Genomic DNA, 14,861 nt, shown 5'->3' on the forward strand with positions numbered 1-14,861 from the left:
TTTATTTCATTGCTCCTACCAATGGAGTCTGAGCTCAAGGCAAGGACTGAGCCTTTGATCTCCACTTTAACTGAGCTCAGAATCTGAATTAATAAAGGAATGCTGAAATGAAAGAAGAAACTAATAAAGTGGAAGGGAAGCTTTTGAGCTGTTGTCAATCAAGAAGCAACTTATAACTGAAAACACATTTTAGTAGGGAGAAAATGTGATTCAGTAAAAGTACTGGAGCCAATTTCAGAGCAGGGATCTTTGTGTTTACCTGCTTTCTCCCTAGGGCTCCTCAGAGTGCCATGGATACAGCCGGCGTCAGTGAGTATTGCTTGTATGAGTGAATGAATAAACATTACCACTCCGATAATCCGTTATAACACTTTAAAATAAGGAGCCTTTAAAATAAGGTTTTTCTTATGTTTGGTTATATATTTGTGTATTTCAATGAATTAGCACCATGCTATCTTTATTTTGAAGTTTCTGAAGCCCTTGATTTTTGGGTATTTTTCTAAATGCTCTAAATAGTTTAAAACGTTTCTATACGAAAATGTGTATCATTTATCAACACACACTTATGCTAAGTGACCAAGTATCATTTCTATGGAATGGTACTTGGGAGGTATGTCTCTACAGGGACACTCACTGCTTCTTTGACCCCTACACTCTAGTTAATCGTCATGCTACCAGCTTCCAAGTCAATCAGGATGTGCTTGTATCTGGGAAAGCTATGGTAGAACTCGGATCATACAGCTTCTACATTTTCTTATAGTTGGGTACCTCTCTAAATAGGCAATTTTAAACATTTTCCATTATATTGTATATAACCTCAGTCATGCCCAACCCAAATAATGACAACTTGCATTTCCCTAATCGCCCTTCTAGCTTCTGTATAAGTGTGGAACACTTATAGCCTCTCAGAGATTAGTAACACATATCCAGATGTAGATATATGGTATGTTAGAATTAGTATTACTGGAAGCATTCTCAGTTTGCTTTAGAGAAATATTAATTCTACTTGGTATCCTGTTATACACATCACTGGCTATTGGTCAAGTATCCACCATGATGATACATACTAGACTTTCTCAGGATCTCACCCCATTTGTCACTGAAAGAATCTTGTTCCTGTGGAAGATGTAAAAAGTAATATAAACCTAAGTCCACACTTCCTTAGGTGTCTGACAGAAAAGGGGCTGGTCATGAGATATGTAAACACATTCTGCTTCTGCAATAGTTAACCCAACAAGTTCAAGGAGAACTGTTATTTCTAGAATGGCAATACCCATGGTGGGGCTTATTCATGGGAATAAGATCCATGAATCCACATTTTCCATTCTTATTCCTACTGTGTCCTTATACTGGAGATATCATAATGAGAGATTCTTCTACATTCATAGTTCATAGTTCATTATGAAGCTGCTAAGGTCATTTGTCTTAGGATGAAAATACCAGATGGGCAAATAATATTCAGTGAATAATTCTCTGTTGGTTCATTCTTGGTTTTATCTGGGATGACTGGACTAGAACACCGTCCTTTAACAAGAAGTTATGGCATTTTTGGTTGACCCCCTTCATGTAACAATGTACAGTCTTTTAGGAATGCTTTGGCAAAACACTCTTGCAGAGAATTGGTGTAAGATCCTGTCCTGTCATCATTGCTAATGAATTTTATTGAATAGGAGTTTCACAAAACAGCATGGTAGATCAAAGGCAGCTCCACTCTAAACATGAGATGGCCCATTTCTGATTCCCATTTGAAGCTTCTAATTATGCCAGTCATTGTTTTAAATGACAAGTATGTGTTTATCAATACCCTCCCTAACAGTGGAGATTCAAACTCTTGGGGGAAGGCCAAAAAACCTTATGTATCATTTGTTTCTCATCTATGCAAAGCATATTCTATTGCCATAGGGAGGCCATATCAGGCAAGCCAAAGAGCAGTCTACTGGCTCAGCAGAAAACTGCCTGAGAGCCACAAAAAAGTGGCTAAATTGCTAAGCCTGATATCAATAAAGGTAGTTTGGAGAATAGCTCCCTGAGGGTCATTTTTAATTAGCATATAATAATTGCACAAAATAATGGTTTTCATCATGACATTTCCATACATGTATATAGGTAGTGTGATTTATATATACACTTCACCACATTTCCTATCTCTTTCCCCTCACGTTAGCCCTCTTTCTAGACAATTGGGCAACAATCATAAAAGTTACTCTAAAACTGCACCAAGATGGCAGATACCCTGTCCCCTAGACCTTGACAAGCAGTAAGGTAGGCAGCATTCACTGGAGTATAATGCTTCTTGTGTGAATCTGAAGGGCTTGTCATAAGTCCAGTTGGTGACACTACATTAGAAATGTCTGAAACCTTTAGGACTGTCTGCAGACATAATGTGACCAACAACTCCATCTGCTTCCACTATGCATTCCCCATCATGATCATATCCTTTCTTAAGCTGTAAGCTGCAAGAATAGAGGGGAGAATCAATGATACAGTCCAAGCCTAAGACAGAAGAGAACTAGAAGCTTCCTAGAGAAGATGTGGTAAGAGCCCACATTAAAAGACTAAAGCAGTGGGACTCTGGTGTGCTTAAGCAACAGTATGAGATACAGTGACTTCAACAAAAGGAATTTGCACCTGTTTGTTTTTATTTTTCTACTTTTATTTTATCTGGTGATGGTATTCTTTATATTCATCATGGGTCTTTCCTCCTCTGTTGCCCTCCTATGTCAGTCATTGTGTGTGTGTAAATTACCACAGACATATCCAGTGGTATGCTTTGCTACCATCAGACATCTTTCAATTCAATCCACGTTGGGATTTTGGCATAACTGATCTTATGCACGTCTTGGGTATATACTCAGAGCTTTAATAAGTTCATGGGTGCCACAAGTTATGTTTTCCCTTAGTGTCTATGACCTAGCCAAGCCAAATCTTACAGAATAGGCTTAAATCCAATCTGAATGTGGTCGGTTACTCCTACAATATAACTACTGTACCAGTAGACACATCTTGCTAGGTCAGGTCAATCATTATAATAGCTTGTAGGGTTCACACTGGGGAAAGATTATTAATTTTTTTCAGTGATAGCATAAACAGAACCTCCTGGCACTATGAAATTTATAAGGTATTGATAAATTTTCTGGATTGGCACCCACTCATTTTTCATTTATCTTTTGATTGATCTCTTTTGTAGTTGTTTCCCAGTATTTAACATAATAGCAGCTCTCTTAATTGATTGTTAATATTGTTATCAATTCCATTATAATCCATAAAGATTTAAAATTCAGGCTGGAATTGTGAAAGAGAAGAAGGAACTAATTATATAAAGAAAAGGGCACATATTGATAGGACAATGCCAAGGAATTATTTGAGTGTCTTATAAAATGAAGTTTCTGTTTCAGTAAGTCTGGGATGGGGCCTTATATTTTTTGGAATCAAAACAATTCCAGGATTATACAAGAACATACTTTGAACAGCAAGCGTCTAGCTTGATTAGGGCCTGATGTGCATTTGTGTAGGGCCACAATTAAATAAATCTAAGGAGATTAATGTTTAGACTGTTTAAAAAGCCACCCCAGGCTCCCTGAGAAGGCATTAATTAGCTCTTACTAGCCAGGAAGCTGTGTTGTATCTCTACAAACCCCATTTTATACTGTGATGTTTTTCTCCTGATTTCATTGTTTAAATAAACATTTAAAACACACACACACACACACACACACACACACACACACACAGTCTCACGTACTACACTCATGCTATGGTGCACATGTAGAAGTAAAGAGGACAACTTGCAGGATTTGAGTCTATCAGGTGGGTTCTGGGAATCAAGCTCAAGCTCACTCTTTGGGTAAAATGCATTTCACCTTCTGAGCTATTTTGCTGGTCCTTGACTTCAAACTTAGAGGAGATGGCATTAGGCCCACTACGTCCATTAGTGTGTATGTGCATGTACAATATGTAAACAGTGTCATTCAGTGTCAAAATGATCTTGGATGCACCTGCCACCTTCCTTCTTCCTCTTTAGTAATCTAGGATTTAAAATATGTTTAAATAAGTTCTCTTTCCACATGCATGCTTATTTGTCTGCTCTAAAAAGTTTATAAAAGTAGACAAGCTTGGTTATTACTTGTCAAAACCCTGTTGCCTCTTATTCCAATACATGTTCAGTGACCCCATCCTGCATCAGGTGTACTCTTAGATTGCCTAAAGTGCCACCACTAGTGCACTAGTAACCACTGGCCATCCAGTTAATAAACTCATGAGATTGTTCACTCTAGGCAGAACCTAGAAAATGTCAACTTCAAAATAAGTTGTATCATATTGTTATACTTAGTACTACATGGCCAATAAAAAGTACTTGTAAAGTAATTAAAAATAACATACCAGGTAAAATTGGTTGTCCAGCAATTCCCAGAGGCGCCATTCCAAGATTATTCATTGCTGTGGCCCATGCAGTTGGATCAGACACAGGTAGCGTCATTGCAGCAGAATCGACATTCAGAGTTCTAGTATTATCAGCTGAAATGAAAAGACAGACCAAATGATTTGTTGTGTTGAGGTTCCACTATGTTGTTTAGTTCTTAAGAGTAAATTCTGGCAAATATTTTTGAAAAATGGTCAGTGGACAAGTGGTGCTAGTTCTCTTGCAATGATTGAAATAATATAGCTTAAAGTGGCAGGAAGTCATGAAATTTGAAAGCATTTTACCTGATGGCATTTTAGTGTATTTCCTTTCCACTGTCTCCCCTTTTTAACCCATCCTAAATGTAGACATCAAAGGAATTTGGAATAATTAAGAAGTTTCTTATTCTTGTCTGTCTACTGGCATATTATTACTTTAGCAGACTTCATCCAAACTGCTCAGGGATGCAAACCAAGAGAAAAAAAATCACCCAAGGGCTTCTGTAGTTGGTAATAAAATGTGAAAAATATACTCCTGGCAAAATTTTAGGTCCTAGCAGCGTTATGGTTGACAGAGCTGAGCAGGTCTTCAGCTAATAAAATATTCTGGGGGTTAGGGGAAACGGACGGAAGAGCAGACATTGTTCCTTCCCCAAAGACTGCGCAATCCAGTTGAGGAGATAGATGATGATGATAGTTACTGTTAGTACCAGGACTGTCTCACCCTACCACCATCACTCATTATTGTGTGTGGACCATATGTCAATTAAAGCAGCTGCCATGCGTTATTGTCATTTAACTTTCAGGACAAATCTATGAGATGAGGAGGATTTATATCTTCATTCGACAAGTGAGAGATTCCAAAATGTTATCTCTATTACCCCTGGTTGTACAGAATACATACATTTTAGTAACTACGCTTTACTCTTTACTGCCCTTAATAAAGTCATTAAGAGCCAATGAAATACATGAGTAATACAGACGAGATTATTGAAGTTCAAGGAATAAAGGGATTCTGTGGCCTGAGTAGGTAGAAATTACTTTACAGAGAACAGATGTTGAAAGAGTAGGGTAGAATTGTGTGGACTATATTTTGAGTGATAGGTGGGTATTAGCTAGTAAAGAAAAGAAAGGGGCATCCCTGAAAAAGATGACATAGGCAAAGACTCTGAAGTGGGTCATATATGCAAGGGCAAGTGCCACTGAAGAGTTAGGTGAGATTTAGTCAATGAGTCATCTGAGCACACAAGGGTTTTAATTTAGGACATTTCTCCTTGATAGCTGATAGCCTCTGGGTAAAAGAAAAACACGTAGCCTTCCTACTACCTCCCAATATGAACAGCTGCCAATTAGACCCCTGAAGGCAACTCTGTTCTAAGAGGGCTTGTTAATGTCCATCATGTCCTTCCAAGCTGGCAACATCGGGGATGGTCCTTGGCTGTGTAATTTATACTTGTGCTATTTCAGTCTGAGTGAGAACAAACAAATGTTCAAAGATTCTAGTTTTGAAATTCTACTCTTTGTCATTTTTCTGTGTTGAATCCTCCAACAATGCTCACACCCATAGATATAGAGAGAGGAAGGCAAGGGGAAGAGATCCACACTACACTCTAAGCTGCTGAATTGCACCACTTGTAGAAACTCTAGTCCTCACATCCATTTTTAGAGCTCTCTCATGGAGGCATAGCTTAAGCTAAACAGAGTTCACCTGTAAATACTAAGAAGAAAACAAAAAAAAATCCTCAAATACAGAGTTACAAAGGCCATAATCAGGTCCATCTGGATTTCCAATTTCCAATTTCCACGTAGAAAGCGTTTGAGAGATCTCTCATTGGAGACTGCAGAATGTCTCCCAGGGAACACAAGTAGTTCCATAGGAATGATGTCACAATGTCAAAATGCTTTTCTTCTGGGTCTTTCGTTTATTCCCAGCATAGCTATATATGCTTGTGAAAAAGAAAACAATCAACCAAACAACCTGCGAACTCTTCCCAACATGGAATTTTAAAATCAAATATTGTAATTTCTAACATACCAACCTCTCCAAACTCTGGACAAATTTGGGAGTTGGAGGTGAGAAGGATAATGACTAAATTGTCAGTTATAAAGGACAATACAGTACTCTTCTTTCCAAAATGTCTATTAATTAAAGTGTCTGTTAAAATGTTCGTTAGCACACATCCTGTTAATGATTGTTTATAAGAACAGCTAGAGACCCTGTGTAACTAGGAGCGTTATTTTACCACAATGACTGTCATTCCTAAATTCCCAAGTCTGTTTTAAGTGTTCTTCTCATCTCCCTAGCTTCTTCTACCTCCTATCTCTACTTGTCGAGTTCTCCTCATTTTTCAAACGTAATCTCAAATATGAGTTTACCTGTGAAGCCACTTCACTGGAATTAGTTACTTCTTCCTATATGCTCTCATTACATTTTATCTTATGTGATTTTTATATAGTTATTCTCAGAATCTGACTCCTCAAACCCCCCCTTTTTTGTAGTCTGTCATGCTATACAGTGGATTCTGTGCTAATGATTAGGAAACAGGGATGAAAACTTGTTGACTGCTCTGAAAGAGTTTGTAATATAGCAGGAGGGACAGATACACAGAGAACCAAATACTAATTATTTTAATAAGCACGACAATAAAACTGAGAGTAAAGTGTTCTGGGACTCCAGAAGATTGCCTAAAGCTATAGGAATGGGTTTGAGTATATGGATTTGGGGACGGGAAGGGTGGAGGAGATGAGTTGCTAGAGAAGCCTTTACTGGAAAAGAATTATTTCATTGGGTCAGTAAGGAGATTTATGATTTTATTTCAGATAATGAGTAGTAGATGAGGTTAGACGAATGTGGGAACCAAGAACAACTGAATATTCATCAATGATGGTCCTGAATTATAGCTCTTGGCTATTTTTCTATCTTCTAGCTTGTAGCACTATGTAGCACTTTGGAATTGACAGAGTTCTGTCTGTCTCTGCCTTGTAAGTGCTGGGTTAAAGGTTTGTACTACCACACCCAGCTATGGATTCTTTTTATGACTCCAATTTTTAATGCCATGTGTGGTAAAAAGTATCAAGTCAAGGTATAATTGGATAAACATCTAACAAAAATTAAATTGTACTGACTTTGGTACATAGGCAATGCATGGAATGACATTCATGGATAGTCTACAGCCATGTTCAGAATAATAAACTGTTTTAACATATAGACACCATTATTGCTAAGTCAATTCTCAATAGTAACTAAATATATTTACAATTTACAATTTACAATTTACAAATTTATTTACAATTACAATCAGAGACAGATCTAGCTAACTAATAATTTGGTCTGATCTTAATACCTATAATCATGCTCTTGAATCAGCACAATCATTTATATAAGCAAGATTACAAAAGTTTTCATTCAAACACAATTTTTAGGTTTCCTTTGTTTCACAGATGTCTAGGTTAATGGTTCACATCAATAAGATGTGCTATGCTAAATATATCTGTAGAATTATCACTAAGTGGTAGAAAAGTTGAGGCTTATTCAAACTTGCTTTCATGCCTAAATATGGATATCAAGCAATTTCTTTAGTATCTTAGCAAATGAGTTCCACATCACAGAGAAGGATATTACTCAATTTTCTATGACTCCTATAAGTACTAGAAGCAGCCAAGAATACTCAGAAGGGGATGTGAAGATGGCTAAGTGGTTAGGGGTACTTGGTGTGCGATTCTGAGGACCAAAGTTCAGATCCAAGCTCCCACATAGCATGTGAGTATCCTGTATCTGCCTATAACCCAGTTCTGAAGTGAGTAGAAAGGAGGGACTTGCTGGTGTTGAGGATTGCAGCCTACCTAAAAAAACACAACCTCCAGGCTTATGGAGAGACCCTGCCTCAAAACAATAGGCAGAGAGTAATAGAGGAAGACACACAGCAGAGTAATAGAAGAGGGTACATCAGGCTCTCTTCTCAATTCTATGCATGTGTGCCCCCCCACTTACAGACATATATGCACATAAATACATGTACACACACACACACACACACACACACACACACACACACACACAAAACCTTTTTTTTTTAAAGAAAGGAATACTCACAAAGTAAGTGCCCGTGATACAAAATGCTCTTCAAAATACCTTCCCTAGTTCTCCTTCTTTGCTGTGTGACAACTCCTTAGGAGATCAGAAGTTATAGAGTAGATGTCCATAAGTGCCTTCAAAGTAACTGAATTGAGCATAAGGCATTTTGGAATAAGTGCATAAACATCAAAGGAATAAAAGCTTTGGAAGTGATTATCCACTTTAACTTGATGTCGCTCCATAACTACCAAGTCAGTGCCTGTTTATGAACCACTGATTATCCAATTCTGCAAAAGCTATTTGAAAAGAAATGATTACAATTCTATCATACTGAGTTCATAAATGTATCTCTTTTTCACTTTGAAATATAAAATATGTTGGCACCATCTCCCAACTATATCCTTTGACTAAGATAAAAAGCTTTCTTGGGAAATTTGCTGTTTCTCCTTTTTTTTTAATAATAGCACTTATTTATTTTTTGTTTGTGTATGGGTAAGCATGTGCCATGCATGGAGGTTAGAGGATGATTTGTGGACATTGGCCAGGAGACATAAACCCCATTGACTTCTGTTACTCCTAGCAATAGATATACTTTTAAATAAGAGAACTCTGTAAATGTACAATGTGGTGATTACCTGCTAGATTTAATAGAGTTAAAGCCATTCAAGCTCTCTTTATACTATGTGGTCCTGGATTGTGGACTTAGCTCTGTATCATTTCTGCAGAAGGAAGATAATAGACCCCAGCTCTCTGGATCATACCAGTACTAATAAAATACTGAATAATATAACAGAAACCATACTAGGACTAATACCTTCATCATACTTACTATGTGCCAGGCATGTTCTGGCATTTTATGTATATAAATTTAAAACCCAAAACAACGTCATGAAATAAATTCTTCTCATTATCTCATTGTATTGATGAATTAATGAGAATAGAGGCCAGACAGTGGAGCCAGAATGCAAGTTTATAAAATCTGTCTCTACAATTTCTGCTCTTACCTATTATGCTATACTAAAATAAAGCACAGTCAAAAGTTAGACAAGATTTGAACTTGGACATAAGGGTATTCCCCATGTTTTCTATTCTACTGGTTCTCATTTGGATCTAAAATTCTCCTCAGTGGAAATTTGACAGTCTGGAGACATTTCTTTTTGTACCAGTTGGCAATAGGGAGTTACTGATGAAATCTGTCTAGTGGATAGGTTAAGGCCAAAGAAGCTGGTAATCATCGTCTGTCCTACAGGGAATTCCTCTGGAATGAAGAATTATCTAGCTCTAAATGTCTCCTGTGGTAAGACTGAGAGGCTTTTCTCCATGGCAGAAATGTTGTGTGCTCCTCAAAAAACATTTATTTGTGTGTGTGTTTGTGCACACGTGTGAGCATGGGCACATGCAAGTATGCTATCCTTCATGTGTGGAGACCACAACTTGACCAAGCAGGATCTTATTTCCGTTGTGGCGCATGAGCTTCTGGGATATTCATCTGTCTCTCTGACATTTTGTGGTAGATGTGCCAGACTTAGACCTATGCCAGCACATCTAGCACATTTGGGTGAGTTCCAGAGATTGCATTTGGATCACCATTGAACTTGTGTCACCATGCTTGCTTTTGAGGCTAGTGCTTGTATCCACTGAGCCATCTCCATAGTTCACAATTTTGTGGCTTCTTAATTAAGAGTGGCTCGTACTCTTGGTTTCTTCATAACCCCGAGTCATCTATCAGTTGCACAGCCAATCTCATGTTTACAGTTCTTGGCCCATTGTCTCATACTACTATGCAGTAAATACTAAGACTAATCTGGTTGGACTCCCAGGAATCTATTTAATATCATTGTCTACTTTTTCTATGCTATACATCAAAGAAATCATTTTTGCCGTGGCGGGAAGACACACACTACAGAAGGCTGATAGGCTGCTGTTTAGAGAGTGGTACTGGCAATAGTACTAAGAACTCAAGTATGATGAAAGGAAGTGAGAAAATTTTAGAAAATGTGTTGAACACAGGAAAAAACATTTTTGGCACATGGCATAGTATTCTGTACATAACACGCATGGAAAAATATTTTCTTTGATAGATTATGGCATACAGATAGGATTGTGTGTCCCAGCATTGAATAACATTGTGCTTTCTGTTCTTTGGTTAATGGAAAGGAAACAGCAGAATAAATCATGTTTTTGGATTGCATTAAGCCTAAGGCTCAAGGTTTTATCTTCTGCTTGGTATTTATTGCTCATGAAGCAATATATTATGCTCTGCAAGTGTTATTTTGAGACCTTGTTCATTTTCCTTGAAAATTAACAATACATCATTGCTTGTGAACAATGCACTGAAGCTCCAGCTACCCACTCTCCTGTTGCACATGTCACTGGCAGTGACGCTACAGCTTGCATCACGGTCATGCAGGCTGTAATTCAAAGCTCTGAGACAGCAGACAGATGACGCTATTAGACAAGCAGGGGGTTGACCTCCTTGTGAGTGTTATTTAGGATGCATCAAAGAGCCACTCAAGAAAATTAGGATGCCCCAGCTTATTCTTACTGAAAAGGGAATGGAAGGGGAAGGGAATAAGAGGAAGGGAGCAAAGGGGAAAAAGAAAGAAGAGGAGAGAAGAGAAAAGGCTCTTAATGTTAGTATATATAGTAAGTAATCGTCCTCACATGGACTGTGTGTGTGCAGCATGACGTGGAGATGGTAGCTAAACCCTTAAGAAGAAGGCACTTTCACAAACTAAACAGCAGTCCAATGACTCACTGTTCTTGTACACAAGCAAGATAGTTCTTTAGACAGTATCGGAACAGTTATGAGGACATTACAGGTTTTAAACTAGTTCAATTAGACCTGCACAGAATCATGCCGGCCAAAATTCTAGCATGAATGGGCCAAGAACTCATTAAAAGTTACACATAGCTAAGGAGATATTGCCACTGATGGCTTCTGGGGAAGGGACATTTTTCTTCAGATATGTAGCCAGTGATAGGAAGTCGATGTGCCAATGAATGGCCTTACACCCATGCACATACTGGCAACACTAACTTGACTGAGAAGGTTAAGAAAAAAGTGCATATGGTGGGGGGATACCGAAAGAGTTGGAAAGGAGGTAAGGTGGACTTGATAAAAACATATATTTTTTTTGATTTTACAATTAAACAGATAATTTATTGATTTAAGAAGAGATCTTATCAAGTGACTCATCAATAATAAGCACCACATTTTCATAGCAGTTTAATTGCAAATTTTGATTTAATAATAGATTTTTGGAGAACATACATTACCAGCAATGAAGGGCACCTGCACCCTGTAATCTCTGATAAAGGAAGGATGCCACAGATTGAGATGTTGGTCACCATGTTCAGGGACTGTTTGTCAGACCTTTGATGTCTTGCTCCGGACAAGAATAAGACATCTGCTCATCTTGACTTAGCCTGTTCTATTTCTGGTGTTCAAAGAAGAGTTGGAGACTATATAGTCTGGTACCTGCACTTAGAAAAAAAAAAAAAAAGTGCTTTTCTTCCCAGTGATGGAGCTGATGGATTTTCTTTAAAGTAGTCCTAAAGGGATTTTTAAAATGCCCTTTCTAGTTTATTCTGCATACTCAGATAGGATATACAAGGGACAGTAACATGAATATAGACTTGAGTTATCAGATTCAGCCTTGGCCTTGCAAGTTGACTGCATATGTTGACTCTATTTTCTGCAGGGAAAAGAGGGCAAGAGAAATGAGGTGCTCATGCTCACCCCCTTTCTAAAAAACGTTCTTTAATTTTGTTGACTGTATTGATGCTAACAGCATGATTATTTTAGGGAATTTGTATAATGCAGAGGATGGGATACTAATTGGTCAATATGTGAGCAAAAAACGCCTACTGCCACCACTTTTCTAATAGCATGAAGAAATAATAGAAATCACAAGCAAAGAATCTAAGGGTTTCAGACTTTTTCTTTTCATAAGAGAGACTAAAGAAAATCAATGGTCGCACCAGGGATGATATTTTACAGCAAGAATCAGAATTACAGTAAGAGATGAGTATACCACAATATTTTAAGCAATTCCATGGAAATAAGCTTGGTAGATATGGGTTGGAATGCCCATGTGAAGCTCAACAGTTCCCAGGCAAACAGGGCTGTACCTTGAAGGTGCTAAATGCAGCTGGTCTTGCATACTGAGACCCTACTGAGTTTGCAGAGACGGAATCATTAAATCTGGCCTAAGGCTCTCCCCGTGATGCCAGCCCATGCTACTGCAGGTATCTTTTTTTCTTACTCCAAGCCAGCAAGAATATTTTGAAACTTAAGAGAAGAGTAGCTAGTGGGAGGCACTTAGCTTACAAAAGGACAGGATGAAATAGGTTTATCCATCATGCCCATTCCCTCCCTTTGACAGAACAGTTATCTTTTATTTTTTCCATCTTTATTAAATTGGATATTTCTTATTTACATTTTAAATGTTATTCATTTTCCCGGTTTCCAGGCCAACATCCACCTCTCCTTCTATATGGGTATTCCCCTCCCCATCCTCCTCCCATTACCGCCCTCCCTGCAACAATCCCATTCAATGGGGGTCCAGCCGTGGCAGGACCAAGGGCTTCCCCTTCCACAGGTGCTCTTACTAGGCTATTCATTGCTGCAGTTGGAGCCCAGGGTTACTCCATGTACATATAGTCTGTGGGTAGTGGCTTAGTCCCTAGAAGCTCTGGTTGGTTGGCATTGATGTTCATATGGGGTCTCAAGACCTTTCAGCTCTTTCAGTCCTTTCTTTGATTCCTTCGAAGGGGGTCCAGTACTCACTTCAGTGGTTTGTTGCTGGAATTCGCCTATATATTTGCCATATTCCAGCGGAGTCTCTCAGGAAAGCTATACATCCGGTTCCAGGCAGCCTGTACCTCTTTGCTTCAGCCATCTTATCGAGTTTGGTGGCTGTATATGTATGGGGCACATGTGGGGCAGGCTCTGAATGGGTGTTCCTTCTGCCTCTGTTCTAAACTTTGCCTACCTAGTCCCTGCCAATGGTATTCGTGCTCCCCTTATATTTATTTTTTTATCTTTATTAACTTGAGTATTTCTTATTTACATTTCGATTGTTATTCCCCTTCCCGGTTTCCGGGCCAACATTCCCCTAACCCTTCCCTTCTTCTACATGGGTGTTCCCCTCCCCATCCTCCCCCCATTACCGCCCTCCCCCCAACAATCACGTTCACTTGGGGTTCAGTCTTGGCAGGACCAAGGGCTTCCCCTTCCACTGGTGCTCTTACTAGGCTATTCATTGCTACCTATGAGGTCGGAGTCCAGGGTCAGTCCATGTATAGTCTTTGGGTAGTGGCTTAGTCCCTGGAAGCTCTGGTTGCTTGGCATTGTTGTTCATATGGGGTCTTGAGCCCCTTCAAGCTCTTCCAGCCCTTTCTCTGATTCTTTCAACGGGGGTCCCATTCTCAGTTCAGTGGTTTGCTGCTGGCATTTGCCTATGTATTTGCTGTATTCTGGCTGTGTCTCTCAGGAAAGATCTAAATCCGGTTCCTGTTGGCCTGCACTTCTTTGCTTCATCCATCTTACCTAATTGGGTGGCTGTATATGTATGGGCCACATGTAGTGCAGGCTCTGAATGGGTGTTCCTTCTGCCTCTGTTCTAAACTTTGCCTCCCTAGTCCCTGCCAAGGGTATTCTTGTTCCCCTTTTAAGAAGGAGTGAAGCATTCACATTTTGGTCATCCTTCTTGAGTTTCATGTGTTCTGTGCATCTAGGGCAATTCAAGCATTTGGGCTAATAGCCACTTATCAATGAGTGCATACCATGTGGGTTTTTCTGTGATTGGGTTACCTCATTCAGGATGATATTTTCCAGATCCATCCATTTGACTATGAATTTCATAAAGTCATTGTTTTTGATAGCTGAATAATATTCCATTGTGTAGATGTACCACAATTTCTGTATCCATTCCTCTGTTGAAGGGCATCTGGGTTCTTTCCAGCTTCTGGCTATTATAAATAAGGCTGCGATGAACATAGTGGAGCATATGTCTTTGTTATATGTTGGGGCAACTTTTGGGTATATGCCCAAGAGAGGTATAGCTGGATCCTCAGGTAGTTCAATGTCCAATTTTCTGAGGAACCTCCAGACTGATTTCCAGAATGGTTTTACCAGTCTGTAATCCCACCAACAATGGAGGAGTGTTCCTCTTTCTCCACATCCTCGTCAGCATTTGCTGTCACCTGAGTTTTTGATCTTAGCCATTCTCACTGGTGTGAGGTGAAATCTCAGGGTTGTTTTGATGTGCATTTCCCTTATGACTAAAGATGTTGAACATTCTCAGCCATTCAGCATTCCTCAGCTGTGAACTCTTTGTTTAGCTCTGAACCCCATTTTTTAATAGTGTTATTTGTCTCCCTG

General features: G+C 39.0%; 1 protein-coding gene across 1 annotated transcript in view; it reads right to left on the reverse strand.

Annotated features, from left to right (window-relative positions):
- LOC116888929 overlaps positions 1-4,477 on the reverse strand; it is a 33,624-nt gene extending 29,147 nt beyond the window's left edge. The window contains exon 1 of the mRNA XM_032890171.1: positions 4,381-4,477. Within this exon, the coding sequence (XP_032746062.1) occupies positions 4,381-4,477 (97 nt within the window). The remainder of the gene's footprint in view (positions 1-4,380) is intronic.
- Positions 4,478-14,861: the final 10,384 nt, after the last annotated feature.

The sequence above is a fragment of the Rattus rattus genome, chromosome X (genome assembly GCF_011064425.1).
Source record: "Rattus rattus isolate New Zealand chromosome X, Rrattus_CSIRO_v1, whole genome shotgun sequence".
In the NCBI taxonomy this organism is placed as follows: domain Eukaryota; kingdom Metazoa; phylum Chordata; class Mammalia; order Rodentia; family Muridae; genus Rattus; species Rattus rattus.